General features: G+C 53.5%; 2 protein-coding genes and 1 long non-coding RNA gene across 3 annotated transcripts; 1 reads left to right on the forward strand and 2 right to left on the reverse strand.

Annotated features, from left to right (window-relative positions):
* The first annotated feature begins 2,960 nt into the window (after positions 1 to 2,960).
* On the forward strand, positions 2,961 to 16,854 carry RNF207 (ring finger protein 207). Its single transcript, XM_081490313.1, has 17 exons — positions 2,961 to 3,151; positions 4,010 to 4,142; positions 5,258 to 5,402; positions 5,491 to 5,572; positions 5,646 to 5,721; positions 5,802 to 5,927; positions 6,327 to 6,373; positions 6,632 to 6,704; positions 6,771 to 6,839; positions 7,373 to 7,441; positions 7,644 to 7,741; positions 8,456 to 8,642; positions 8,815 to 9,000; positions 9,293 to 9,344; positions 9,771 to 9,888; positions 15,125 to 15,205; positions 16,107 to 16,854. The coding sequence occupies exons 1-17, from the start codon at positions 2,961 to 2,963 to the stop codon at positions 16,273 to 16,275; spliced, it is 1,902 nt and encodes a 633-aa protein (XP_081346439.1). The 3' UTR covers positions 16,276 to 16,854.
* Positions 15,223 to 16,670, reverse strand: LOC145506235 (uncharacterized). Its single transcript, XR_014053645.1, has 2 exons — positions 16,600 to 16,670; positions 15,223 to 16,197 (listed from the first exon to the last, which is right to left on the reverse strand). It is a non-coding gene; the product is annotated as an uncharacterized LOC145506235 (long non-coding RNA).
* Positions 16,855 to 17,561: 707 nt separating the features above from the next.
* Positions 17,562 to 27,197, reverse strand: ICMT (isoprenylcysteine carboxyl methyltransferase). The gene is made up of 5 exons (XM_081490324.1): positions 26,920 to 27,197; positions 26,008 to 26,096; positions 24,982 to 25,151; positions 24,001 to 24,218; positions 17,562 to 20,912 (listed from the first exon to the last, which is right to left on the reverse strand). Exons 1-5 carry the CDS (start codon positions 27,112 to 27,114, stop codon positions 20,730 to 20,732), a joined length of 855 nt encoding a protein of 284 aa, XP_081346450.1. The 5' UTR covers positions 27,115 to 27,197; the 3' UTR covers positions 17,562 to 20,729.
* Between the last annotated feature and the right edge of the window lie 127 nt (positions 27,198 to 27,324).

A 27,324-nucleotide genomic window follows, 5' to 3' on the forward strand; every position in this document is an offset into this window, starting at 1 on the left:
GGAAAAGGAGTACGTCAAGGCTGTAATATTGTCACCCTGCTTATTTAACTTCTATGCAGAGTACATCATGAGAAATGCTGGGCTGGAAGAAACACAAGCTGGAATCAAGATTGCTGGGAGAAATATCAATAACCTCAGATACACAGATGACACCACCCCTATGGCAGAAAGTGAAGAAGAACTAAAGAGCCTCTTCATGAAAGTGAAAGAGGAGAGTGAAAAAGTTGGCTTAAAGCTCAATGTTCAGAAAACTAAGATCATGGCATCTGGTCCCATCACTTCATGGGAAATAGATGGGGAAACAGTGGAAACAGTGTCAGACTTTATTTTGGGGGGCTCCAAAATCACTGCTGATGGTGATTGCAGCCATGAAATTAAAAGACGCTTACTCCTTGGACGGAAGGTTATGACCAACCTAGATAGCATATTTAAAAGCAGAGACATTACTTTGCCAACAAAGGTCCGTCTAGTCAAGGCTATGGTTTTTCCAGTGGTCATGTATGGATGTGAGAGTTGGACGATGAAGAAAGCTGAGCACCGAAGAATTGATGCTTTTGAACTGTGGTGTTGGAGAAGACTCTTGAGAGTCCCTTGGACTGCAAGAAGATCCAACCAGTCCATCCTAAAGGAGATCAGTCCTGGCTGTTCATTGGAAGGACTGATGTTGAAGCTGAAATTCCAATACTTTGGCCACCTGATGCGAAGAGTTGACTCATTGGAAAAGACCCTAATGCTGGGAAGGATTGGGGGCAGGAGGAGAAGGGGACGACAGAGGATGAGATGGTTGGATGGCATCACCGACTCGATGGACATGGGTTTGGGTAAACTCTGGAAGTTGGTGATGGACAGGGAGGCCTGGCGTGCTGTGATTCATGGGATTGCAAAGAGTCAGACACAACTGAGCGACTGAACTGAACTGAATATATCTTATTCATGGGTATCTGTTTCTTAGGCTCTATGTTAATGATTTTATTTGTTAGAAATATTGCCTGGGAACTTGTTTTCTCAGCAACAACATGTCTCTCCCAGAGGCATGTTGCCTGGAACCCATTCTCCCTGGCTAATCTTGTGTCAAAGTTACCTCAGGATGTATGCCTTGGGAAAGGGTCTGGTAAAACTTTCAGTCTTGAGGTATTCTTTTTATCTATTTTCAGCAGCGAGTTGAAAAGTGTATAATGCCCTGCTCAATCTAGCAAAGTGGGTACTCTTCCTACCCCCTTCTGATGTCCACGTGAGAAGCTTTCTCTGTCCTTTCATTTCAATAAAATCTTTGCTGCACAAAGCTCTGAGTGACTGAGACTGCATCTTTGGTTCTGGAGTGAAACCTTCTTCAGAGACCACAAACTCGACACCTACCACCATAAGCTATCAACCCTGAAAAGAATAGGTATCGACTTCACTTTCACTTTTCACTTACATTCTTTGGAGAAGGCAATGGCAACCCACTCCAGTGTTCTTGCCTGGAGAACACCAGGGACGGGGAAGCCTGGTGGGCTGCCGTCTATGGGGTCGCACAGAGTCGGACACGACTGAAGCGACTTAGCAGCAGCAGCAGCAGCAGCCTAGAATTCACTTCCTTTCTTCTCCCTTACAAACATCTACTCATCCTTCAAAACCCAGCTAGAATATTATCTCCTAGTTTTTTCTAACTGATTAGTAAGATTTAATTGAGCACCTTCCATGGATCAGGCTGTGGCTTGACCCTGATTTCCGGGGCCGGGGTCGGGGGGCTGCTCTCCAGGAGCTCAGGATGGCATGTGCAGAGAAAGCAGGCAATTTGGAGAAAATGACACTAGGTGAAACAAGTATACGGCAGGCCAAGAAAGGCAGGGGGGCCCAGGTGGAAAGGCTCAGCGCGTCCTCTCTCGCTCTCTCCCTCCCAAACCTACGTCTTCGTGGGGCGCTTCGCTGCTGGATGGGGCTGGGGTCTTAATTATTTGGAGGCTTAGGACGTGCGTTTCACTTCATTGAAGTCTGACCTCATCACCGGGAGGTCTCCCTGTTCTAACCCACCTCTGAGGCTCTGAGAGGTCGGAAACTTGGCCGAGGGCCCTCAACCTGCCAAACGCAGCCCTGGCATGCCAAGCCCGCTCACGTGCCTCCCAAGCCAATGGGTGGGAGGGGCAGCTGCTGCTCTCGGGCGCCCTCAACTGGCCGTTGAGGAAATAGGACCGCACAGACCAACTCCTGTACCAGCCGAGTCCGACCGGACAGAGCCAGCCTGGCCGGGGGTCCATACACCCCTGAGGAGCCCGCAGCCAGGACCCTCGGGCTCCGCTCTGTGCGGCGCTCCGGCGACTCCAGGCTCGGGGCTCTATCGTCCCGGGCGGGATCCACTCCAAGTTTCGAACGTAGCCCCACGGGGTCGTTTCCAGCCGCGCGTTCCCCCCAGACTCCTCCTCCGGACGGGGGGTACAGTGGCCGTGGCCGTGGCCGTGGCCGTGGCTGTGACCGGGGCCCTGGGTCAGAGCGGGGAGGGGGGAGCGCGGAGTTCGTTCGGTGCAGGCCCTCGCGGCGAGGTAGCAGCCGCCGGCTTGGGAAAGGTGGACCAGAGCACCGGGGGCGGTAGGGGTGCCGCCTGCGGGTCACCCAGAGGACACCAGCAGAATTCCTGAGGTGGGAGTAAGGGGAGGTTGGGTGGGGGGTAAACAGGGAGGCTGGGAGTTGGGTAGGATGCATTGACTGACCTTCCAGGGCCGCCTTGGAGAAGTGGGAGGACGCACAGGGTCTAGCCTCTCTGCGCCTCCTGCCCATCCTCCCCGCCCCGGCGCGCTAGCCCCCAGCCCCGAGCCCTAGCTGCTCCCCCGCTCCAAGATCTCTGGACGCCGCGAAGGGTCCGGGCCGGACAGGTAAGGGGGACCAGCGCAGGGGAAGGGGGCCGCGGGTGCCTGCGCGGGCTCGGTGAGAGCCCCCCACCCCCACCAAGGGCGCCCCGCCGCCCTCCTGCGCTGTCCCTGAAGATGTCGGGAGCTATCTTCACGCCTCTGGAGGCCCCGGGCACCCTGGACGGGACAAGCGGCCACCCCCTCGTGTGCCCGCTGTGCCACGCGCAGTATGAGCGCCCGTGCCTGCTAGACTGCTTTCACGAGTTCTGCGCCGGCTGCCTGCGCGGCCGCGCCGCCGATGGCCGCCTCGCCTGCCCTCTGTGCCAGTGAGTGCCTGGAAGCCCCAAAGGAGGGGAGGCTGGCTCCCTCTGGGAAGGGACCTGGGTGCTGCGAGGGCACAACTCTTCAGGAAGAAGGCTGGGAGAGACTGCACCCAGCCGGTGCCTCTCTGCCAGAGATCGTGAAGGCTCCTGCCCATTTTACAGATCAAGGTAACAGAGACCTGGGATTATGACCCAAGGCCTCTCAAGATAAATCAGGGGGCAAGGGCTGGCTCGAGTGCCTGTGCTGTGAAATTGGAAGTTGCTGGAGTAGGCGATCTCAGCTCAGCGTCTGGACACTCCCAATGACTCACTTAGGGGTCCTGAAGTCTTAGGTCAAAGTAGCAAGTTATGTTGGCTCAAGCTACCTGTGCACGTGTGCTCAGTTGCTCAGTCGTGTCTGAGTCTTTGCGACCCCATGGACAGTAGCCCGCCAGGCTCCTCCTCTGTCCAGGGGATTCTCCAGGCAAGAATACTAGAGTGGGTTGCCATTTCTAGGGGATTTTCCCGACCCAGGGATTGAACCGGAGCCTCTTTTGTCCCCTGCATTGCAAGTGGATTCTTTAATCGCTGGGCTACCAGGGAAGCTCAGGATACCTGGGGTGGCCCTGAATTTGCCTAATGCAGTGAGAGGGGCTTGAGGGGAGACTTCTGCCTTTGACACCCTGAGTCACCAACCCCCTCCCAGGATCCCTCCAGGGCTGGGAAGGGACCTGGTGGGAGTGAGCACTGGCTGATATATTTATAGATGTCAGGCCTGCAGGCACCCCACCTCCCACCCTATTTTTAGTTCCGCCTGGAATGTACGGGGGTAGGGAGCCTCGGGGAAGGGGCATCTGGAGCTTGGCTGAAGCTTCTCCACAGGCACCAGACGGTGGTGAAGGGCCCCAGCGGGCTCCCTCCAGTGGATCGGCTGTTGCAGTTCCTGGTGGACAGCTCAGGAGATGGCACCGAGGTGGTGCGCTGCGCCAACTGCGACCTGGAGTGCGGCAAGCAGGCAGGGGCACCTGGGGTGCAGTGGGGAGCGGAGGGTGCCAGGCTGCACTGTCCTGATGCCATGTCCTCAGAGGATCACCCAACAGTGGGCTCTCCAGCCCCTCTCTAAGGCACCTCATATCCAGAACAGGGGCTCCATTTTACTGGTGTGGAGACTGAAGTCCAAAACTACTCACTTGAACCAACAGTCTGTTAGGTGCAGGGGTTAAAGCCTTTTGGATTTGGGGGGAGTTTCCTGGCCCCCAACTCAGGGCAGAGTTGTGAAATGGAACAGGAAGAGCAATCCAATGCACAGACCTGGAGTCCCTCAAGGGTCCACTGCTATCTGGGTAGCCGCGAACCGCTATCTGCAGCCAGAGAGGAATGTGAGCACACTGTGTTTTGGGGGAGGGATCCCCCTGAAGGACCTGGGAGCAGAGGCCAGGCTTCAGGCTGGACTGAGACGTGCACAGGGGACTCTCTCTGGACTGTGGAAGCTGGTCTGAGGATTCCCAGGAGGATGTCCCTACAGGAGCAAAAGATCAGGGTGGGCTGGCAAGTTCTAGAATATGTGCTACCTGCAAGTACAGAGATAAGGAGCAGTAGGTGAGGAGCCGGAGGTAGGGAGAGCCTGGGGAGAAAATAGCCTTGAATGCCAAAGAAGTTGGGGGTCTGTGTTTTCATAGCCATTCCTAGGATCGATGCCTTGGACTCTCAGCCACAAGGAAGGGCACCTGCAGACTTTCACCCCTTTCCCCCTCCCAATTAAGTTCCAACTCCAAATGGCTGGGGTGAACACAGCCATGTGGCTCCTACTGAGGGTGCCAAGAGGGGCTTGACAGGTCTTGCCCAGGGGCACACATACGTTTCTGTTGTAGGTTAAATGTTTTGCAAATACAGTATCTGCCCTCCCCACAACCCTGGGGAACCCCCTCCTCAAGCCCGTTCTGGGTACCTCCCCCTTACCTACTCTCTGAGTCTCGATATTCTCTTCTGTAAACTGGGGATACAAAGCGCTGCGCGTCGAGTTTACATCAAAGGGCTGCCGGCGCCCCCGCCCCGCCGCGCAGACCCGCCCGAGACGCTCAAGGCAGGCTCCCAGTTCACCCGCGGACTGAGCCCGAGCTCTCTCCGCAGGACGCGGAGACCACGTACTTCTGCAACACGTGCGGGCAGCCGCTGTGCGCGCGTTGCCGCGACGAAACGCACCGGGCACGCATGTTCGCGCGCCACGACATCGTGGCCTTGGGCCAGCGCAGCCGCGACGTGCTCCAGAAGTGCAGTGAGTGCGGCGTGCGGGGATGGGGCCGGCGCCGGGCGGGGATGGTGGCGGGCCCTGGCCGGCGCCCTCACCGCCGCCCCCGCCGCAGCGCTGCACGCCGAGCCGTATGTCCTGTTCTCCACCGACAAGAAGTCGCTGCTGTGCATCCGCTGCTTCCGGGACATGCAGGGGTGGGTAGAGGGCGCAGGAGGTGAGGGGCTGGCGAGCGGCCCGGAGCGGGGCTCACGCGCAGGATCCCTGCAGGGAGAGCCGCGTCCACTGCGTGGACCTCGAGTCAGCTTACGTCCAGGGCTGCGAGCGGCTGCAGCAGGCGGTGCTGGTGAGCGCGGGCTGCCGGGCGCTCCGGGGCCGGGGTTGGGAACGCGCGCCCCCAGGAGGCTGAGGCCGCCCTTTCCCCAGGAAGTGAAGGCCCTGCAGACCGCCACGCGGGAGGCCATCGAGCTGCTGCAGGCGATGGTGGAGGAGGTGCGACGCAGCGCGGCCGAGGAGGAGACCGCCATCCAGGCTCTCTTCAGCAGCATGCAGGTGAGGGGTAAGGGGAACTGAACAGTCACAACCCAGCATCCTTATCAGCATGACCTGACTGGGGCCCAGGCCTGCCCCAGCCCTCGCACAGATTCCAGTGTAGCAAGCCCTGAACTACTTTCAGGAGTTAGTTAATCTCAGTAGCCTGGAAAATTCAGAGGAGGAGAAGGGCCCGCCCTAGGCTGGGGCCAGTGATGGGAGGTGGTCAGGGAAGACTTCCCGTAGGAGGTGACATTGAAGGTGAGGGTGCCGGGGCTCCCAGGCGGGGGTAGCAGGGCTCGTGGGCAGAAGAGAGAGCCAGCTTAAGCAGCTGTGTGGCTGGGGCCCAGGAGCCTGGGAGAGTGCTGGGAGGGGGCAGGGCCAAGTCTGCCCAGTCAGTTAGTGGACTGTCCCTCCCAGGACAAACTGTCAGAGAGGAAAGAGCTGCTGCTGCAGGCCGTGCAGAGGTGAGTGGTGGCAGGGCCTCCACCCTCTGCCTCTTGACCTCCAGATACCAGCTGGAGCCTAGGCCAGCCCTGTCCCACCCTAAGAGCAAGACATCCAGGTGTCCACCCTGCGGGGAAGGCAGGGTGGCTCAGGGAAGGGCAGACAGGGAAGGATGCACAAAGTGGGTGGGGAGATGGAACCACCCAGTTCTGAGACCCTGCCCAGGTGGGGGTGGGCAGCCCTCCCCTTGGAGATGAGGCTGCCTGCCCCTCCCCCAGCCAGTATGAAGAGAAGGACAAGGCCTTCAAGGAGCAGCTCTCCCATTTGGCCACTCTGCTGCCCACCCTGCAGGTATGGGGAGCTGGGGGCATGGGGTTGGGCACCCCGCCCAGGAGCTGAGCACTGTCCCTCTTGCAGGTTCACCTGGTCATCTGCTCTTCCTTCCTCAGCTTGGCCAACAAGGCCGAGTTCCTGGACCTGGGCTACGTGAGTGCCCCCAGCTCCTGGGTCCCCTTCCCCAGCAGGAACCCACTGTGCACATCTGAGACCCCTACCTCAGGGCTGGGCAGCCTGTTACCTGGAGGCTGGCCACCTCCTCCACATAGTCATCTACAAACTACTTGGGGGCCAGTGGAGCCCTTTTAAGAGGACAGCAGGGAATTCCCTGGTGGTCTCTAGTGATTAGGACTCTGCAAGGTTCAGTCCCTAGTGGGGGAACTAAGATCCCCCAAAGCCGCCAGTGCAGCCAATAAATAAATAAGAGGACAGCAGAGCCTGGAGGGAGCATAAACTTCCTACCCTAAAACTCAGAGTCTACAGAAGTCCAGACATCCCAACCTTTCCTGTCGATTTGGGGTGGGGGGAGGTTGGGGTGGACATCTGGCCAATCCCAAGGAGGATCGGAAGGCAGGTAACCGTCCTAAAGGCAGACTTGCCCTCCGGGCCCCTCCCCTCAGTGTCGCCCCCTCCCGCACCCACCCACCTGAGAGCCCTCCCCTTCCCCCCTCCCCCGGCCGCAGGAGCTGATGGAGAGATTGCAGGGCATAGTCACGAGGCCACATCGCCTGCGGCCGGCACAGAGCAGCAAGGTGCCTGGGGGCGTGGGGGGGGCGGGGGCACGGGCCGGGGACGCAGAGTAGGCCGGGGAGACCGGGTCATGGGGTGAGCCGCGGGCGGGGGCGCGGGATGGGCCGGGAGGTGGGGCGGGGACTGAGGCGCGGGGTGGACCAGCGGCGGGGGCGCGGGCCCGCAGGGTAGGGACCTACCTCAAGACCTCATCCCTCCACCCAGATCGCCAGCGACCACCGCGCCGAATTCGCGCGCTGCCTGGAGCCGCTACTGTTGCTGGGGCCACGCCGGGCGGCGGGTGCCGGGGGTGGCACTAGCACGTGAGCCGCGAGGGCGCCGGGAACGGGGAGGCGGGCACAAGATTTCCATTGGGGTGGGGGCAGACTTTCCCAGCTCACCAAGCTCCCGGCGCCGCGTCTGAGCACCTACGACCTCCACGCGGGAGCCTGCCCAGCCTGGAAGCAGCCATCCTGGTCGGAAGCCCACGGTAGACTGGGCTTGGAGCTGGGTCAGGGGTAAACAGGAGGACTTAGGGGCTGCCCCCAACCGCAGTTGTGCATCTGGATTGGGGTGCCTAAACCCTGAAAGGAAGGGTAGCTTAGAGTGGGGTCTCGGTCACCAGAAGCTGCAGGGGATCTGACTTCTGGAAATGTGGGGTAGTCTAAAGAGCTGGAGATCCCTAGGAGTTAGGAGAAATGCCTAAGCTGGGGGTGTCTGCCAAGGGTCCAAGGGCCCCAGGCACGGGAGACTGGGTATCAGGCCAAATTTGCAAGGTCAAGCGTGTGTGCGTGAACTTACAGTGTGCTGGGGACCAGCCCTGAGGACATCCTGATGGACTCTTCTGCACACTGGTATCACCCTCAGGACTTTTAAAAATACCCAGCTGATGTCACTGGTCTTGGGTGGACAAAGCCTGGCATCAGGTTTATTCAGGGCCCCTGCGTGGTTCTGGTGTGCCGCCTGGGGTGAGAGGCTGGGGGAAAGGAAGACCCTCTGGACCCCCATAGCCACATCCACATGAGTTCTCTCCCCAGGCTCGCAGGGAGCTCGGGCCCCAAGGTGCTGAGGGGGCCCGGCTGCCCTTCCCCAGTGGGGAAGATGTTGGGGTCACCGGTCCAAAAGCCCACACTGCACCGGTCCATCAGCACCAAGGTGCTGCTGGCGGAGGGCGACGACTCACCCTTCACGGAGCACTGCCGCCACTACGAGGACTCCTACCGGGTGAGGGGGCCGGGATGGGCCAGTGAGGAAAGGCCCCACCCCTTCGCGCCAAAGTGCAGTGGCCAAACCTCATCCGGCCACCAGGGCTGCCAGGCGCCCCTCCACCGAGGCCCCAGCAGTGCACCCATCCTGCAGGGCACACGGGCACACACCAGTCTCTCCCCTTCCCCAGCGCCTGCAGGTGGAGATGCAGAACCTGAAGGACCAGGTACAGGAGCTGCACCGGGACCTCACCAAGCACCATTCACTCATCAAAGCTGAGATCATGGGCGACATCTTACACAAGGCCCTGCAGGTGGACACCCAGATCACCTCGGAGTATGCTTCCGTGGAGGGCCTAAGAGCAGTCTTCCAGGAGGTACCCCCTCCCGAGGCACCTCCCTCCCCTGCAGCCCCACCTGTCAGCGTGTTGGTGGGCTACCCCCAGACAGAAAGTGGGGGGAACCTTGGCCTGGTGCCCCAGGAGGCCCTCACAGGCTCTGGAACCTGGGTCTCTGCTGCCTGGAACTCAGGAACTTTCTGGGAGCACCCTGGAACCATGGGAACTGCCTGGGAGCACCCTGTGGTTCTGAGCAGCTAGAGGACAGAAATGCCACCAATGGAACTTCCAACTCGGCCATGTGCAATATCCAACTTACTTTCTCTTTCAGATTTGGGAGGACTCCTACCAGCGGGTGGCTAACGAACAGGAGATATATGAAGGTCTCGGGCAGCTGCTGCTGAGTGCTCCCCCTCCACAAGCTTTCAGGGGCAGGAAGCCAGTTACCTGATGACCAGATTCTAGCTCCCAAGCTCTTCTTATTTATTTGGCTGTGTCGGGTTTTAGTTGTGGTATGGAGGATCTAGTTCCCTGACCAGGGATTGAACCTGGATCCTCTGCATTAGGAGTGTGGAGTCTTAGCCACTGGACCACCAGGAAGTCCCTCACCTAGTTCTTCACAGCTGCTAATTGACCCCAAAAAATATATCTGAGGTCAGAATTCAGTAAGTAGGATGACTTTAGGAATCTTACCTCATGATTTAATTAGAGATAATCACTCAAATAGTTGGGATATTTACGTGGATTGAGGCTGGAGAGTGAGGATTTGAAGCCAACAAGACCTAATGCTCTGGCCTGGGCCCCCACAGCCCAGCTCCATGACCTTCTCCAGCTGAAGCAGGAGAATGCCTACCTGACCACCATCACCAAGCAAATTACGCCCTACGTCCGCTCCATTGCCAAGGTGAAGGAGCGACTGGAGCCCAGGTGAGACTGGGGGTGTTCTGGGGGCACCAAGATACTTCAGAATGTGGATAGAAGGAGTACCACACCTTTGGAAGAGCCCCTTTCAGGGAAGTCAGTGGGCCAGGTCATAATCTGGGCAGGTCAGGTGCTAGACCTCTGCTAAAACACAGAATGAGTGGGCTGCTCTGAGTTTCTGCTTCTAGGCACAAATCACCCACCTCTTTACACTTTGGGGGTGAAATGAGGATCCTCAGCTGATCCAGGCAGCAGGACACAGAGGAGAGAGAACTTCCCCTGCCCATGGTTAAGCCAAGTCTAGACAGGGACCTGGACCAGGTTCTCAGCACCATCCTTGGGCACTGGAAGTGTTACAGGGGCAGAGGGTTTCTTGGTGGCAAGTCCTCAATGTGCCTGCCTCTCAAGTCACAAGCCCCAGGGTAGTTGCCCTGTAGCACTGGTACACAGTGGTCAGCCTAGGTTCTCCTTCTACCACCCTCCAGGGGCCTCCATTTGCCTTGCTCCAAAGTGAGATCTCCTGATTCCAATATGCCACTTTCACGATTGAAAGTGTCCTCTTTCATGATTTGGAGGAGCCTATCCTCCAAACAGCATCTTGAGAGGATGGTACAGACATGTTTTGAACAGCACAAATCTGCTATATCTTTCTTTCTTTCTTTTTATCTTTTTGTCATACTGTGAGACATGTGGGATCTTATTCCCAACCAGAGATTGAACCCTTGTCCCCTGCATTGGAACCCTGGAGTCTTAACTGCTGGACCTTCAGGGACGTTCCTATAGTATCTTTATTCTGCCTTCGTGCTTGACTGACTGATAGTTTTTCTGGGTATTGAATTCTAGGTGGAAATTCTAGATTGGGAATTATCTCCTTTAGAGTCATTGCTCTATTGTCTTCTAGCTTCCAATGTTGTCTTTGAGAAGTTTGAAAGCATTGCGATTCCTAATCCTTGTAATGTGACCTACTTATTCTCGTTAGAAGTTTGTGGAATCTTCTCTGCTCCCAGTGTTATAAAATTTCACATTGGTGCAGGTCTAGCTATTGTCCATGAGGTTGCAAAGAATAGGATATGACTTAGCGACTAAATAATATCAAAAGTTCTATCCATTGGGTACCAGTGGGTCCTTTCGATCTGGAAATATGTGTTCTTGTCTGGGCATATTTCTTTTTGAACTGGTTAATTGATTTTCTCCACTTTTTTCTCCACTTTCTGAAATTCTTATTGAATACTGGCCTTCTGTGGCAGGTCCTCTGATTTACCTTCCCTTTTCAGTCCTTTTTTTCCATCTCTTCATTTATCCACCATACTTTCTGAGAGATTTCTTCATTTATCTTCCAACTTGTCTATTTAGTTCATTTTTGAAGAAAATTTCCAAGAGCTCTTTTATTTTTAAAAATATATTTATTTATTTGGCTGCACTGGGTCTTAGTTGCAGCACATGGGATCTTAGATCTTCACCACTGCATGTGTGATCTTTAGTTGTGGCACTTGAACTCTTAGTTGTGGCATATGGGATCTAGTTCCCAGACCAGGGATTGAACCCATGCTCCCTGCACTGAGAGCACAGAGTCCAAGCCACTGGACCACCAGGGTAGTCCCCAAGAGCTCTTTTAAATGTTATAAATTGGCTTTCACTTCCAAAGAGGTGTTTTTGGCACCCTGACTGCTCTAGTTACATAGCATTCTGTTGTTTCATGGACACAATATCTAACCCCTTTGGGAGCTGATAGATTTTTTTTGCTTTTTTTTTTTTAAAGTTTCCTTCTCCCAGAAGGCTGTTTCCTCCAAGTTACTTTTTGTTTGTTTCAGTTTCTACCTTCCATGTTAAAGGCTTTTCTCAGATGTCAGGAAATCTTTGATTGCCTCTTCATGTTAGGAGTGAGGTTGAGGAGAGCAGGCTCAAGCTCTGAGCACATGGGTTGTGTGAGGCATATGGGTGGGTGGGGTTTTTTGTTTTGCCTTTTTTCTTTTTTTTCTACTTTTAGCTGTTCTGGGTCTTCGTGGCTGCTCAGGCTTTTCTCTGGTGGCAGAGAGCAAGGGCTGCTCTCTAGGTGCCATGAGCAGGCTTCTCACTGGGGAGGCATCCATTGTTGTGGAACATGGGCTCAGTAGTTTCAGCTCCTGGCCTCTAGAACACAAGCTCAGTAGTTGTGGAGCACAGGCTTAATTGCTCTGCAGCATGTGGAATCTTCTCAGACCAGGAATTGAACCCGTGTCTCCTGCATTGGCAGGAGGATTCTTTGCCACTGAGCCACCAAGGAAGCCCCATTATTAATTTTTTTTAATGTCCCAATGTCGGTTTTAGATCTTTGCCCAGTTTCCTTCCTGGAAGGTCACCATGTGGATCATTTGTCTGCACACCTTATTTTCTGGTTTTCAGTAGTTCTCACCTGTGTGTCATACCCTCCCAGAGACTAACCTTTCAGAATTCAGGGTTGGGGGGATGCAGTTGTTCAGAGGTAGGGATCTTAACTTTCACTGTCCTATTTCAGTCCCACCCCCTGAGTTGCAGAGGCAATAGGGCTGCCTGTCCCTGGGCCGCCTGAGGATTCTGTGGTGGGAACTGGTGGGACCTCAGCTTCTCAGGTCTGCTGAATTAGTGGACACTTGTCTACTGCTCTCCAGCTTCCAAATTTTGCTGTTATTCTTTCCTGCTGTCAACCTGGAGAGGATTTCCCCCCTCATTGTTTTGGTCCCTTTACTACTTTTAGTGAGTTTGGGGAAGAAGGAAAATTCAGAGTGTATATGCACAATTGCTGTGTTAATCCAGAACTGCCAAGCCACCTTTTATTTTTTAATTTTATTATTTTTAAAAATATTTATTTACAAATTTACTTTTGGCAGTGCTGGCTTTTCATTGCTGTGCAAGGGCTTTCTCTAGTTGCGGTGAGCTGGGGCTACTTTCTAGTTGCAGTGCTTGGGCTTCTCACTGAGTTGACTTCTCTTGTAGTGGAGCACGGGCTCTAAGAGCATGGTTCTTCATGGTTCTTCAGTAGTTGTGGCCCATGGGATTAGTTGCCCTGTGGCATGTGGGATCTTCCCAGATCAGGGATCGAACTAGTGTCCCCTGCATCGCAAGGCGGATTCTTAATCACTGAACCACCAGGGAAGCCCCAAGCCATCTTTTAAGTGACTACTTTAACAAGTCACACTGAGTGGTTGCACTCATCATAATTTTTGCAGTTTTTAAAAAATATGCACTTATTTAGCTGCACTGGGTCTTAGTTGTGGCATGCGGGGCCTTCATTGTGGCATGTTAACTCTTAATTGCAGCATGTGGGATCTAGTTCCTGGACCAGGGATCCAACCCAGACTTCCAGGAAAATCCTCCTTTTGCAGAGTCTTGATCAAATCCCTGTCCACCCAGACTAATGACAGTGTCCTCCTAGGCTAACATTCAGTGCAGTTTACTCCAGATACTATGTGATTCCGTTTATAGAACCTGAAAACCAAGCAGAACTAACCTCTGGTGTTACAGTCAGGATGAGCATAATCCTGGGGGCCTCTGAGTGGAGGTGACATCGTGGTGTCACAGACCCCATTTGTTCACACCGTGTGCCCATTGTAAGCCATGCTCTTTCTGTGTGCATCCTTTCCCTTCCATGTGCCCTGCTTTGGTGAGCAGTTGGCTCCCAGTATTGTGCTTCTGCCCGCCTGTAAGGGGCAATACCCTGGCAGTCACACCTCTGTAGGGAAGCAGCATCTGTGGTTGGTGTCAGCGAGTAGAAAGGAGCTCAGGCTGGAGCCCAGCTCCTGGGGGTTTGGGGTGAGCAGGAAGGCTGCCCCTCCCCCACTTCGTGGACCACTTTGCAGGTATCTAGAGTTGCCTTCTGCCTCTCCCCTCCCAGCGCTGGGAACCCCCTTCAACCCCACCCCCTGGATCTGCTCTTGTTCCATCATCAGCAACCTTCCAGCTACATCCTTTGACCTTGGAACAGCGATCATGAGCCTGGACTGTTGCCTTCATCTTGCTCTTCTCTTGCTTCTGAAACACCCCACCCTCCCAGCTTCCCTCCAACCCTTCCAGCTAGTCCTTCTTAGTACCTTCAGCTTGGCTCTGCCTCCTCAGCTTGATGCCCAAATGTCAGTTTTCCCCAGAGCTCAGTCTCAGGCACTCTTCTCATCCTGCACCCTCTCCTTAAGGGGCTTCACCCAGCCCACCCCCCAGCTTTAAAACCCCATGGTAGAACTTCCCTCACTGTCCACTGGTTAGGACTCTGTGCTTCCACTTCAAGGGGCATGGGTTCTATCCCTGCTCAGGGAACCAAGATCCCACATGCTGCATGGTGTGGCCCCCCAATTTTTTTTTTAATTTAAAAACTCCAAAACCCCATGGTGTTGCAGATGAACCCCAACCCACTGCCCTAGCATAGACCCACCCAAGTTCCAGACTCATCTTCAAGTACCCCTTCCTAGGAGTCTCCGCTTCAATATCTCAGGGCACCCCAAACCCTACAAGGGCCGGAGAGCTCGGTTTCCTTCTCCTGAACAAGCTACTCCCATCTCATCTCAGTGCAGGCATCACAGTCATGCAGGCATTCGAGTTAAAAGCTCAGGAGACATGATTACCCTCCTCCACTCACCTCCATTGCTAACCCCTCCCCACATCCTGTTGACTTGGCTGTCATGGTCCACCTGCTCTGTCTCCATTGGGGCCCCCAGTCCAATCCACCTTCGTCAACCCGCTCCCCACCCAGCCCCTCCAGCAGGTCACAGTCAGTGTGGCCTGGGGCCTGAGAGTCCTTTCAGGACCCTCCCTGCCCACCTCTGTCCTCTTCGGCCCCTCCCCACACCTGTTATGGTGGCCTTTTGGTTCTGCAAAGAAGCTGGACTGGCTCCCACTTCCCCACCTCCGCCTGGAATGTTGTTGCTTCAGCTTGTTCCAGGGACCACATCACCCAGGCCTCAGCTTGAGCATCAGCAGGGAGGCCTTCCCAAACCCTCCCATTGACAGCAGGTCTTGCTCACAGTCACCCCCCCTCATTCAGCCCTGCAGTGCCCCACTTTGGCATGTCTCCCGGACCAGAACAGGGCTCCCAGGAGCGCAGGGTCCAGCCTCTCTCATCCACTGTTATGGCCTTGGCGCTTGGTAAATATCTGAGGCCTGAAGCCCAAGGCGGGCCCTGAGGGTGTGCTCAGGTTAGGGTTTGTGCCGTGAACCTGAGCACATGCACCAGGCTGGCTCCGCACCTGGCCAGCTCTGCTGCATCCAGACCCGGGAACAGCTTTCTCTCTCACAGATTTCAGGTCCCTGTGGATGAACCATCAGACCATCCACAAAACACACATGATGATGGCGTGAATGCCGAGGCCCCGGCCAGGTAAAGAGGGTCTCTTCAACCTGAGCAGGCAAATGATTTAATCTCAGAGACAAACACAGATGATAACGACAGACTTTGGGTTTTCTTTTGGTCCCTGTTTGCCACTAACCAGCTCTACATCCTCGGCTGGGCCTCCATGTATAAAATCTGAGATTGGAGAGGTTCTTAATCTGGGTGGTGCCTTCAAACCAGTGATCTCGTAGATGACAGATGTGACTTGGATGGACATGACCAGAGTTTTGTAACCAGGGATGGCCATGGCTACCACCTGCCTTCCCCACACACCTCTGAGTGCCCTGGCTCTTACTTGTGTGACTCAAGAAAAAGTGACTGAGGGTTATTTCTTCCTTCATTGGAGCCACAGTGTTTGCCAAAATACTTGCCAGAGGGAGAAAAGAATGTGCAGTAACAGCATCACTGTCACAAGCGGGTCTTCTCATGTTTCACTGGAGTTGTAGAAAATTGGAGCTAAGAGAGCGTGGGTGTGGGGAGAAGTCTGCTGTGTCCAAAGCTACCGTGGGGTTGGTGACAGAGCAGAAAGCAGCCCCAACCACTCCAGGCACTACGTTTAGTGCAGCTGCTTCAGGGGAGGGTTGACTCAAAGAGCAGGGTCACAAGCCTCTGAAATGGTCTGAACTGCAGACGTTTTTGCAGCTTGAAGTCTTAGAAGCGAGATGAGTCCTTTAGGAGATGATGTGGTTCTGATTCTGCTGTAGTCACCCCCTGGTGTCCTTTGGGAAGGCTTGCTGTTCTGAAAGCCTCTGTCTGGGTGGATTTTAGTGCTGGGACACCAGGGAGATGGGGACGGGAGCGGAGAGGACACACGGTGAGATGGGGAAGTGGAGAGGGGGTCACAGTGAGATGAGGAGCGGAGAGGAGCTCACGCCTAGTGTTTCTTTAGGAGCGATCCAGTAAGTGTCTCAGAGAAGAAGGAGAAGAACTCAGAGCTGAGAAACAACCGAGCTCTGGGTGGCCTTGCAGAGGAGCCTCCACTGAAAAACAAAGACACGCACAGACTGAAATCAAAAAATGGGGGTGATGTCCCCACCCGGAAGGAGCGCCCAGCTTAGCCTGGAACCAGTTCCAGGGTCGGGCACTTTGCAACAAGCCAGTCAAGGCCAGGGCAGTTAAGAAAAGACAGTTATGATTTTTTAAAAGGTGTAATCATTTATCATCAATAAAACCCAGACACTCTGGCAGGTCCCCATTTCAGGTTCTCTGGCTTAGGCTAGACTTCTCGTGGCTTAGAGTCCTGACCGTCATCACAGTGACTCCAGGAGGCATCCCAGTTCACCCTGCCCCTCCCTGTGTACTGGGCTGTAAGGTCCTGCCAGGGTGCACCTTCTGAATTTCATGAACGAGCCTCTTGGACTAACCCACTGGGCAGCACCTACTCTGCCTCAGAGGAAATCTGTTCCTTCTGAACCACAGCCCCACTGTTAGCTGGAAAGTTCCACCCCATTGTGATCCTAGTGCTGACTCAGCCAAGGGGAAAAACCTTTGCTCCAGCTTTTCTCACTGTGGGCCCTGGGCTGAGCTCATAAAGCGAAGAGTGAGCACCTCCGTACCCACATACCCACGACTGTCCCCACCTGCTGTCACTCTCCTGTGTGCACCTCTGATGACGTTAAAGCACGATTCACCCGCAACTTTGCTCCAGTGGTTTTCTATTCTTACCCAGTAGCCTTTTTGTCAAGTGGAACTTAAACAGAACATTTAAACATGAAAATTAACCTGCTAGACCCTGATGCTGGGAAAGATTGAGAACAGAAGGGGACGACAGAAGATGAGATGGTTTAATGGCATCACCAATTCAATGAACATGAGTTTGAGTAAGCTTCCGGAGATAGTGAAGGACAGATAAGCCTGGCGTGCTGCAGTCCACAGGGTCAGAGAGTCCGACACGACTGAGCAACTGAACAATGACCTGCATGACCTAACATTCAAAGTTCTGGAGGCAAAATGATGCCATCCTAAACAAATACCAGCTTGATTTAGTGATTCGGATGGCTTTTGTGTGCCAGGTGGGCCTGCAGGTCAATATACTGGTCCACTGGTCACACCAGCACTCAAGGCCTGCACAACTGCTGTGTGTGCCCGGGTCCCATCCCAAAGCATCACAGACCTCCACGGTGGGGGAAGGAAGGGCGGACCTCCACAGTGGCGGGGTGGGGGGGTGGTAGCCGGGGAGGGGGGGGCGCCTGCGGGCAGGAGGAGCACACTGCTTAGAGGGAGGAATTCAGAACAGAACCGAGGAGGCAGACGCGTCTGGCTTTATGCTATAGGTTCTGGACGTTTCTTAACTGGAAGTAACAAGACCTTAAGAGTTTCTGAATCCCACACAGCCACACTGTTGTTCATAGCGAAATCAAGTAGTTTTATTTAAGAATTAGAAATCATCAGTATCTGTGAAAGAAAATCCAATATTTAAATAAACATTTCTGCATGTAAAAAGAAGAGCAATAACTCCGTAAGGTTACTCTTCTAGCTTAGCTATGGGACAGACCCACAGGAGCGAGCCCAGCAGGGCACAGACTGACAGCAAGTCTCCCCCCCATCACCACCCCCCAGCCACACAGGCTGGGGGTGGCCCGGCCTTGCTAAATCGCTACAAAAGCAAAACGGAGCGGAGAAAGAGCACAACTATCTAAGGCAGTTAAGAAAGTGCAGAAAAGGGCCAGCAAGTCACCATTCCCATCGCAGAGGGGCTGCTATCAAAAGGAGACCCTACTATTAACGCAACCCCTGGGTTCAGGGATGTTTCCCCATCATGATAACCAACCAGAGTTAGATAGTTTAAAGGGATTAATAGAGTTTACTTTTTAGGTGTACAAAACGGCTCATGACCATGAAAAGGTGGTGGGGTATGCTGCCTTCTGTCAGGTTCACCCCACAACTTCTTTTCCATAAACCAGCATTCTTGGCCCTAGCCTGCAAACTCTCATAAAGTGTTTCGTTTTACACTGCTTGGAAACAACTTTGTTCTGTGCAGCGCTTCTCTTCCATTTCGGAGTCTCCGCTTTGAAACGGGTGACGGAAAAAGAAGTCTCCTGACGGTTCCTTAATTGGAGGGAACTGGCGATGCGGCCCTTACCCAAAGAAAAGCTTTCGAGAATACCCAAAAAGCCTGTACCTCATTAACCTGATTTTCCTCCCTGCATGCTGGCACTGCTAAATTTATGAAGTTAAAAATAACCTGAAGATCTCAGTGCTAGATGAACGCTGATCACTTGCCAAAGGCTGTCCCAAAGCGGTTCATCTCTGATCCCTAAGTAATTGCTGATTTCCGCCCTGGGGGACAAAGCAGGGCAGAACATCCTGTCAAGCCCAGGTGGGTGGTGTGACAGCATCTCCTCCCTGGGACACCAGGACTGGCCTCCTGAGCCCTGGGCCTGGCAGGCAGGCGGAGGAGGGACAGACTGTCAGAGGCCAACGCCTTCAGTCTTAAGGTCCATCAAGCCAGGGGCGTTATTAGTGGCTCTACATGTGCTAAAGACAGTCTTACGGCCCCCAGTGTTGAGGAAAGGTGGGTCCCATTGGCTAAATGCAGCAAGAACTTTGCCTTGGAGAGTGGGGGCCGCTGCCAAAGCCACAGCCACAGCCACCTCCGTCCTGCAGTCCTACTAAGTGGGTTGACTTTGCTGAGCGTGGCCTGGGGAACAAGTTCAGGACTGCTTCAATCCCCACACACACTAAATGCATTTGACGTCCTGCCAGGCAGCGTTCCCGCCAGAGGAACCTACCGCCTTGAGGCTGCTGCCTGGGCTGTCGGCGGGCAAGATCGCAGGAGGCCGAGGCTGGAGTCGGTTGGGTCCTCCCTCCAGCAAGTGTCACACCTCTCGCCAACGAACCCGTACACCTCTTTGGTATATATAATCATGAAAGAACTAATCAGGCCAGGAAATCTAGAAATAAATAGCATTTTGAGTTGGTAAGATGCTTTTTTGAACACACGTATCCAGTATCTGGTAGAGTGAATCCAATGTCCAGTTTTGTGTAACTCATGTGGTAGTGGTTTTGTTTGTCATCTCTCTCACCAAAGTGTTAAAAACATTTGACATCATTCTTCTTAGTCTTCACAACACCCCTGTGAGGTAGGTGGTACGGACCCATTCTACAGATGGGGAGGTCTAGGCACGGAAAGGTTTAGTGACTCCTTGAAAGCCAGGTGGCGTGGCAAAGCAGTGCTCCAGCCAGGTGCTGACGCTGCCTTCGATCCACTCCATGGGCGCCACCGCAGGGCTCCACGGACAGAAGTCACACAGAGACCAAGTTCCTCTCTCAAATCCAGAATTCAACAAGCGCCTCAGAGCTCTTATGTCTGACTCCTAAAGCCAACCACTCTCCCCAAACTTGAAAAACAAAAGTAGTGACTAAATCTCAGCGGGGATCATTTGCTCTATTTTTCTCATGAGTCGACTTGCTGGAATTTTATAGTTGCTTATGCTCAAACCCCTTCGGAAAAGACAGTCTGAAATGGCATTAGGGGTGACAGAAGTTTGAGAAGAGACCATAGGAATCAATGGTTAATAGATTTAAGTCAAAACACAAAAATATGAGCTATGGTAAAATGAGAATAAACCCCAAATAAATGGAGAGCAGTATTTCTCAATGTTTAACAATGCCTTGCACAGAGCAGGTGTCCAGGAAGCATTTCTTGGATAAAGGACGAATGACATCTTTGACAAGCCTGTCACCAGTAACGCCAGGCCCTTTTGGAAGGAGAGAAGGTGCCAGGACCCTAGAAAAGCCACAGGGGCCCACCGTCTCCCTGGCACAGGGAGCCTTGGTAACCTGAAGCCTCAGCCAGGTCACTGGGGGTATCCATGCTGCCTTTCTGCCGAACAAAGGGTGAGACTCATACACCGTGTTAAGTCCCCTTTGAGTTTATACTGCTATTTTAAAAAAATAGGTAAGTAAATAGGATGAGATATGTGAGGAACCAAAGGAAGCATCTTAAATTGTAAAAAAGCTCACGCATGTAAAGACAGAAATAAAGAGGTTAAAGCTGTGCTGTGTTTTTCTGTTAAAGTGAGGATTCTGAATGTCTCTAACACTAATAAGCACTGATGCCCATGCGCCCCTTCCTGCAGCAGGCACCTCACTCATATGAGGGGGGAGCTCACCTCTCTCCCCAGGGGTCTTAGATATAACTCAACAACCCCGGCCTCGTAGGGGGCTGAAGTGTGGCCTAGGCACTCCCCAGGCACGTCTGGGGGGCGCTGCTGGGTATTGCTATTATTTGCTTCTTGTCCACCTTTAATCTACGTCCTACCTTGATTCAGCCCAAGAGCAGGCTGCTCCAGGGCGGTGGGGAGTAGGGGGGTCGGGGGGTGGGATGGGTTCCTTTGGTCCTACGGCCTTCTGACCATTTGATTTTGAGTGATATTCCAGAAGAGTAATTGGTGACATAGAAAATGATTAAGAAAATCCATTCCGCAGAGTGGTCGACAGGAGGCAGTTCTGTCCCCAGGCTGCAAGGAGTAGGAGGCCCCCCAGCCTGGCCTGGGCCACCCTGGGCCTGTCATAGCTCCACCTTGACCCCTTTTATGAAAGGCAGGCCTGTGGGCACCCGCTTCTTATACTCCAGGTACTCCTCTCCGAAAAAGTGGATCAGCGAGATTTCTTCCTCCTCTGTCCGGTCGCGGAAGAATCGCCACACTGTCAGAGCATAGCTCACCCCACAGATGGGGTTACACAGCATCACCTGACAGAGAGAACACAGCGTTAGTGGGCCAGGGTCAGTGTGATTCCACACTGTGAACCTGAAGGGCATCAGCCGCTCTCCAACACCCACAGAGGACTTCCTGTCAAGGGCCCCGAGAGACCCTCGAGATATGTGACTAGGGTCTTGGAGACCCTGAGCCCAGGGCTAGAGCACCATGAACTGAAATTACACCATCACTTTCATAACAGAACTGAACACTCATCGCTGTAGCTTTGGCTGGTCTGCTTTACTCTGGTTCCTCTTACCTGACAGGTACCTAAAAATTACAAGGGCGACCCCACGTGTGAATTCCCGTTGTAAGCACCACTCCCTTCCCGCGTGGTTCCCAGCTTGTCCACTTTCTGTCCCGGCCCAACACCTACGGACCTGCTCCTTCCCACCCCACAGCTCCCTGGTCCTCTGCCGCCAGCCCAGCCTCCCCATGCACACTGTACACTGTCCTCCCTCGAAACCACTCCCCCTGCTCAGAAAGTACTGAGCCCTCAATCGTACCTCCTTTGCACAGCTTTCAAAGTCCAGAAAAGTAGTTTCTTGGCCCACTTCTGTGCAGATCAGGGAGCCTGCTGACCTCCCCTCCCCAACCCTGCCCGGGATGTGTTTCCCCCAGTGGGTGACCAGACCTCACTTCTTATTCTCACCACTGTTTACTGAGTGTCTCCTATATTCTCAGCACGGGCCAAGCCCTTTACCACCGACCAGTAAGCCATTCAACCTCCGGAGCAAGCCTCTGAGGTGGTGCTGCCACCCTACTTAAGGGAGGCCAAGGAGTGGACGTCAGAGTTGGGAACCAGCCGGCCGGCAGGCATGTGAGGCCTCTCAGCACACCCTACAGTGGGTCTTCCCACTCTTAGGCCACAGACCGCCATGGAGCCGAAATCAATCCCGTGCATCAGAAACAGTGTCACAGACACTAACAAGCTAGAACACAGCGTGTTTTGTACACAGGCAGGGTAAGGGCTGTTTCAGAAAAAATTTATTCTGTATTCACATACACCTGTGTGCTGGGTCACAGTGTAAAAAGTGTATACAGCTGTAAAAGTGTATACAAGTGTAAAGAGATATATAGTTAAAGAGGTGTGAAAACCTCTTGAGGGACTTCCCTGGTGGTCTACTAGTTAAGAATCTGCTTTCCAATGCAGGGGATGTGGGTTCGATCCCAACAGGAAACCACAAGGCAACTGCTGAGCCTACAACTAGCGGTCAGTGTGCACTGCAACGGAGATTCCCCAGGACACAGCAAAGAGCCGGCATGCCACACCTGAGACCTGGCACGTGCGTGCTCAGTCGCTCAGTCCTGTCTGACTCTGCAACCCCATGGACTGTGGCCCACCAGGCTACTCTGTCCACGGGATTTCCCAGGCAAGAATACTGGAGTGGGTTGCCATTTCCTTCTCCAGGGGATCTTCCCGACTCAGGGATCAAATCTGGGTTTCCTGCGTTGCAGGTAGATTCTTTACTGACTGAGCCACCAGGGAAGACTCAACACAGCCAAATAAACTTTAAAAGGAAAACAAAACCTTGAGTCCTAGAGCACTTAGGTTTACTAGTCAGCATTTATGGCAAATTACATGATTCCTCTACAATCAGTTTGTATCCAGAGAATGTGATTACTAACACAGGACGTTAGAGAAATGCAAGTTTTAAAATGATTGCCGCACAAGAACCTGCCCCTTCTATACCACTGGGGGTCACCAGAGGGTCCCCAGGTACCAGCCTGCAATGGGATGCCTGGGGCCCAGACTGGATGTTCCCAAAGAGGTGATGAATCGTCTTAAGTTCTACCCACATACTCTGGCCAAGTCCTTCTTGGTCTAAGAGAATAGATTCAAGAGACAACTGTCCAGAAACAAGGCTCAGTTTGCAGCCCAAGACCCAGCAAACCTCCATCACTCACATTAAACCTGACACACGACTCTGGGCTCACTAATGTGCTGTGTGTGTGCTGTGCTGTGTGCTAAGTCACTTCAGTCATGTCTGACTCTTTGTGACCCTATGGACTGTAGCCCGCCAGGCTCCTCTGTCCATAGGGATTCTCCAGGTGAGAATACTGGAGGGGGTTGCCATGCCCTCCTCCAAGGGAACTTCCCCACCTAGGGATCAAACCTGCATCTCTTATGTCTCCTGCATTGGCAGGCAGGTTCTTTACCACCAGCGCCATCAGGGCTCATTAATAGCAGCTTCTAATGAAAATCAGCTAAGCTGCCCCTCGAGTGGCAGAGGGCTCTCCCCACATCCACATCTCTGTCCTTACCCCACTGGGTGAGGCTCCAAATCTAAGTTAAAGAGGTAGAAAAGGGGTACAAAAGATGGGGCAACAGCACCCAGAATCGCCAAGAGTTTACAAGTTTGGGACACCTGGGTTTTAAGTATACAGCAAAAAATGTTAAAGACTACATCAGTTCTTTTGACTTTTATTCAATTATTACTTGAAACACAGCAGGGAACATGTGTACCTATATAAAAAGGACCAGGACTTCCCTGGTGGCCCAGTGGTTAAGAATCTGCCTGCTGACACAGATAGGGTTCTATCCCTGTTCTGGGAAGACTCCACATGCCTCAAGCAACTAAGCCCGTGCGCCACAACTACTGTGCTCTAGAGCAGACAGAGCTCCACAAGAGAAGCCACCTCTGTGAGAAGCCCGAGCACCACAAGGAAGGGCAGCCCCTGCTCCCCGCAGCTAGAGAAAGCCCACGAGCAGCAAAGGGTATCCAGAGCAGCCAAAAACAAATAAATTCATAAAAATTAAAAAAAGGACCAACAGGTAATTCTCTGGTGGTCCAGCGGTTAGGACTCTGCTTTTATTGTCTAGGGCCCAGGTTCGACCTTGGTCAAGGAACCCCTGGTCCCACAAGCCACGCGACACCACCAAAAAAATAAATAAATAAATAAACACAACATTTTAAAAAGAAAACGGGGGGGGAGAACCAACAACTTTGTAAATACACTGAAATCCACTGAATCGTACACTCTGAAATGGTGAATTTCACGGTATTTGAATTATCTGTCGATTTAAGATATTATTTTTAAAAACTTTAAAGGGAACTGGCATTAATTCTGACATCATACCTGGGTTCCAATACTCCAGTAAAACCACCCGACATAGGACGGATGCCGGAACCAAGCATATACCCCACTGGTCACCAGAGTGTGGGTTTCTGACTTTTCATTCTGCACCACGTGATTGAAATTGGAACCAGCTGTAAACATTGCCGCTTTCCTCAGACATTCTCCAAACACCACCATCAGCAGCCCCGTGGCGCTGATCCACGTGATCTGCTTCAGTTCTGCAGGACAGAGATGGTGACAAAGAGGGAGTGAAGACCCTGGATCACTGAGCTCTCCCTCTGCAGGCTTAAAATTAACCTGTTTCCAAAGATTGGGACACTAGAAAACATGCTGGGGGTGGGGGTGGATCAGCATCGGTCATCACACTGAAGCTTAATTGTAAGTAAAACACATCCCCCGAAGTTGTGCTGTTCATCCAGTTACTCTGAAGCACCAACAGTTCAGTTAGAGCATCGTGGCAAAGAGCTGATGGGCTCCCATCCTTCCTCTGGGGACAAGAACAGCTAAGTGAAGCAAAGAAGGCTCAGCATTTCCCACCTTGGCCCTCTACTGAATCTGAGAAATTACATACGTGTTATTTAACTTGTTGCACAAAGTTCAATGTCAGAGTAGCTAGCAGATGCAGTGGTTTTTGCTAATAAAAATCTTCATATGAAATTTCTCAAGTCACAGAAAATGAACAGATCCAGACCTCCTGACTGTAAAACGGGTTACAGCTACCAGAGGCTGGGACTTCATGTTAGATGTTGCAAACTCTGTCTCACAGGGCTTGAAGTGAAAGGTCAACACGTCCCCCATTCAAAATCCAGAGGTGGAATTCACAAGCGAAGCTCGCCCTTTATAAAGAGCTTAGTGAGGATAGAGATCTGGGGAAAATCACTCGAGGAGATTAGACCTCGGAGGTGAAGCCAGGTCACTGTCCTCAGGCCCCCATGGAGGCCACCCATCTCCCTTGGAGAGGGAAGAGCAGGGCACACTGACCTGGCCAGAAGATATTCTCAAGTGTGAACTCTATCCAAGAAGAAAGAGCTGCAACTGTGTACTCCAGACTGTGATTCAGGAGAAAGGAATCCAAGGACAGGCTCTTGGGGTTATTGACTGCTGTGACTAAATATTCAGAATAGTGGAACAATGACAGGGAGCACATATACCTATTTAAAAAAAAAAGAACATGAGGTAAGTTGAGGCAAGAGAATTAAGTTAGCCATAAGTCCAAGTGCCGATTTGTTCTGAACTGTCCCTGAATTCTCTGACAAGATTCTGTTGTCACCTGAGAGTAGACATCAGGCACAGGCACCCACATTACTCCCTGAGGTTTGCATAAAGTGGGGTTGTAAAGGGACTATATCTTTGAATATCACAGGAGGAGGGGAAAAAAAAGAAAAACACAGGTTAGGAAGGCATTATGGGCCTTCTGCCTTTAAAAAAAAAATGACATTACACACAGTAAAACATGAAAGGGGGAAGTATCAAAATAAAGTAGTGATGTATGTCTAATACAAAAATCCAAAAAACCGAAATAATTCCAGCAAAGGAGGATTAGATGGCTCAGAGTATCGACAACAGGAGATAAAGCTTTTTACCTGGAAGCCACTGGTTCATATCCAGGTCAGGGACTAGAAGGCTCAAGGGACTGAAATCATAGTGTAGGGAAAATCCTACACAGGCCGTGGGGGAAGCATTAGATGTGACCTAATAGAAATTAGAGACGGAAAAGGCCTGTGAAGACGAGCCAGAGCCTTGCCCCTTCCCGTCACTGAGGACCAAGACCCTCTTTCTGGGACGGGCTGGTCACATTACTGAAGGTGCAGTGGATGAGGACACCTACGGGGAGGATGCCACGAGAGACCTGCGAGGTCTGGGATGCAGGAATCTAGGAAGCTAGAGGCCTCAATCCCTCAGAACCCTCACTAGCCTTCAGCCAGCCAGGGACGCGGGACCATCATTACTGACCCTCTGATCCACCCACCCTCGACTCACATCTATGGTTCCCAAAGCACTTCTTACCAGCCAAAGTGATTCCAGGAAGACTGGCTAAAACTTAGCAGCACTCCACAGCCAAACACAAAGCCAAGGAAACAGGCTCGGATGGCTATCTGAAACGGACCCAAAAGAGACTCAGTCACCTGGCTGTTCAGAGCATATGTCCTACTTCCTGGCCTAAGTAGGCCACCACCAAGTCCATTGAGTCGACTTGCTCATAAGTTAAAGGGGTGAAGCAGGGCTGCCTGGACTCTATTCCCAAACCCACCTCTCTCTGTGGCCTTAGGCAAGTTACTTAACCTCTCTGGACCTGGGCTTCTCCATCTACAAATGGGGATGACCACAGTACCTACCTCTGAGGACTGCTGTGAGAATGACCCATGTAAAGTACTTAAGAGGAAGTGCTATACAAGTTTTTAGCTGCCATTACTATTAGGATTGTTGTTATTATTCAGGGCTGTGGGAAAACAGCGTAAACCTAGCGTATTGGCCGGATTCTCCCAAGTCCACGCAGCGAATCCAGTCGGGACAGCCGGGACCCGCGCCCAGCCCCCTCCACGTAACTGCGGGGGCCTCTGACCTCAGACTTGACAGTAGGTAGTTAGTTCTCCACACTTCAAATTACATAAAAGAACTCGTGGGCCCGCTCACTCCCCACCCCAAGCGCTCATCTGCCGCAGCTGCTGAACCGCACCAACTGCAATTTTCCACCCACTCCGCCGGGCGGAGGGGGCCCGCGCCACACGCCCCCCAGGAATGGAGGGGAGGGCGCCCTCCCGCCGCCTGAACTCGCAGCTGCTTAAGAACACGGCCGGGGGAGGCAGCCCCTCTCGCGGGCCGCGCTGTTGGCCGACTTGGACCTCGACCCCGGTGGGGGGACGGCGCCCACGCGCGACGCCCAGCCCGCCCGGCCCCCATCCCCGCCCCGGCCCGCACCTGGTAGCGCGGCGGCCGGTAGAGCAGCAGCAGCAGCGCGTTGAGCCCGGCCACGTAGAGTGCCAGCCCGGTGCGGCCCTGCAGGCCGGCGCGCGTGAGCAGCGGCAGCGCGAGCACCGAGGCGCCCAGCAGGAAGGTGGCGAGGCTGAGGCGCGCCTCGGAGCCCGGCGGAGCCCGCGCCGCGCAGCCTGCCATGGCGCAGGGAGGCGGACAAACGGGCGGCGGCGCCGGCTGTAGCCCTGGGAAACCTGCCCGCCGCGCCTGCGCACTGCGCCGTCGACGCCGGCCGCGAAGGGCAGACGCCCGGACCTACACGCTGCCGGCAAGCTCTCGCGATACCGCCGCGCGGCGCAGCTGGGGCCTGAATTTGGCGGGAGCGCCCCGCCCCGCGGCCCCGCCCCGCCC

The sequence above is a fragment of the Giraffa tippelskirchi genome, chromosome 5, assembly GCF_054371585.1.
Source record: "Giraffa tippelskirchi isolate mGirTip1 chromosome 5, T2T-mGirTip1v1.2.pri, whole genome shotgun sequence".
Taxonomy (NCBI): domain Eukaryota; kingdom Metazoa; phylum Chordata; class Mammalia; order Artiodactyla; family Giraffidae; genus Giraffa; species Giraffa tippelskirchi.

Excerpts from the sequence above, each read along its gene's own strand:
- RNF207 (XM_081490313.1), top strand. The coding sequence starts at position 2,961 with ATGTCGGGAGCTATCTTCACGCCTCTGGAGGCCCCGGGCACCCTGGAC. Across the intron at positions 5,928-6,326 it reads CTCTCTTCAGCAGCATGCAG|GACAAACTGTCAGAGAGGAA; the intron begins GTGAGGGGTAAG and ends TGTCCCTCCCAG. Across the intron at positions 8,643-8,814 it reads ACTACGAGGACTCCTACCGG|CGCCTGCAGGTGGAGATGCA; the intron begins GTGAGGGGGCCG and ends CCCCTTCCCCAG.
- ICMT (XM_081490324.1), bottom strand. The coding sequence starts at position 27,114 with ATGGCAGGCTGCGCGGCGCGGGCTCCGCCGGGCTCCGAGGCGCGCCTC. Across the intron at positions 26,097-26,919 it reads ACCGGCCGCCGCGCTACCAG|ATAGCCATCCGAGCCTGTTT; the intron begins GTGCGGGCCGGG and ends GGTCCGTTTCAG. Across the intron at positions 25,152-26,007 it reads TCCTGGAATCACTTTGGCTG|GTATATGTGCTCCCTGTCAT; the intron begins GTAAGAAGTGCT and ends TTTTTTAAATAG.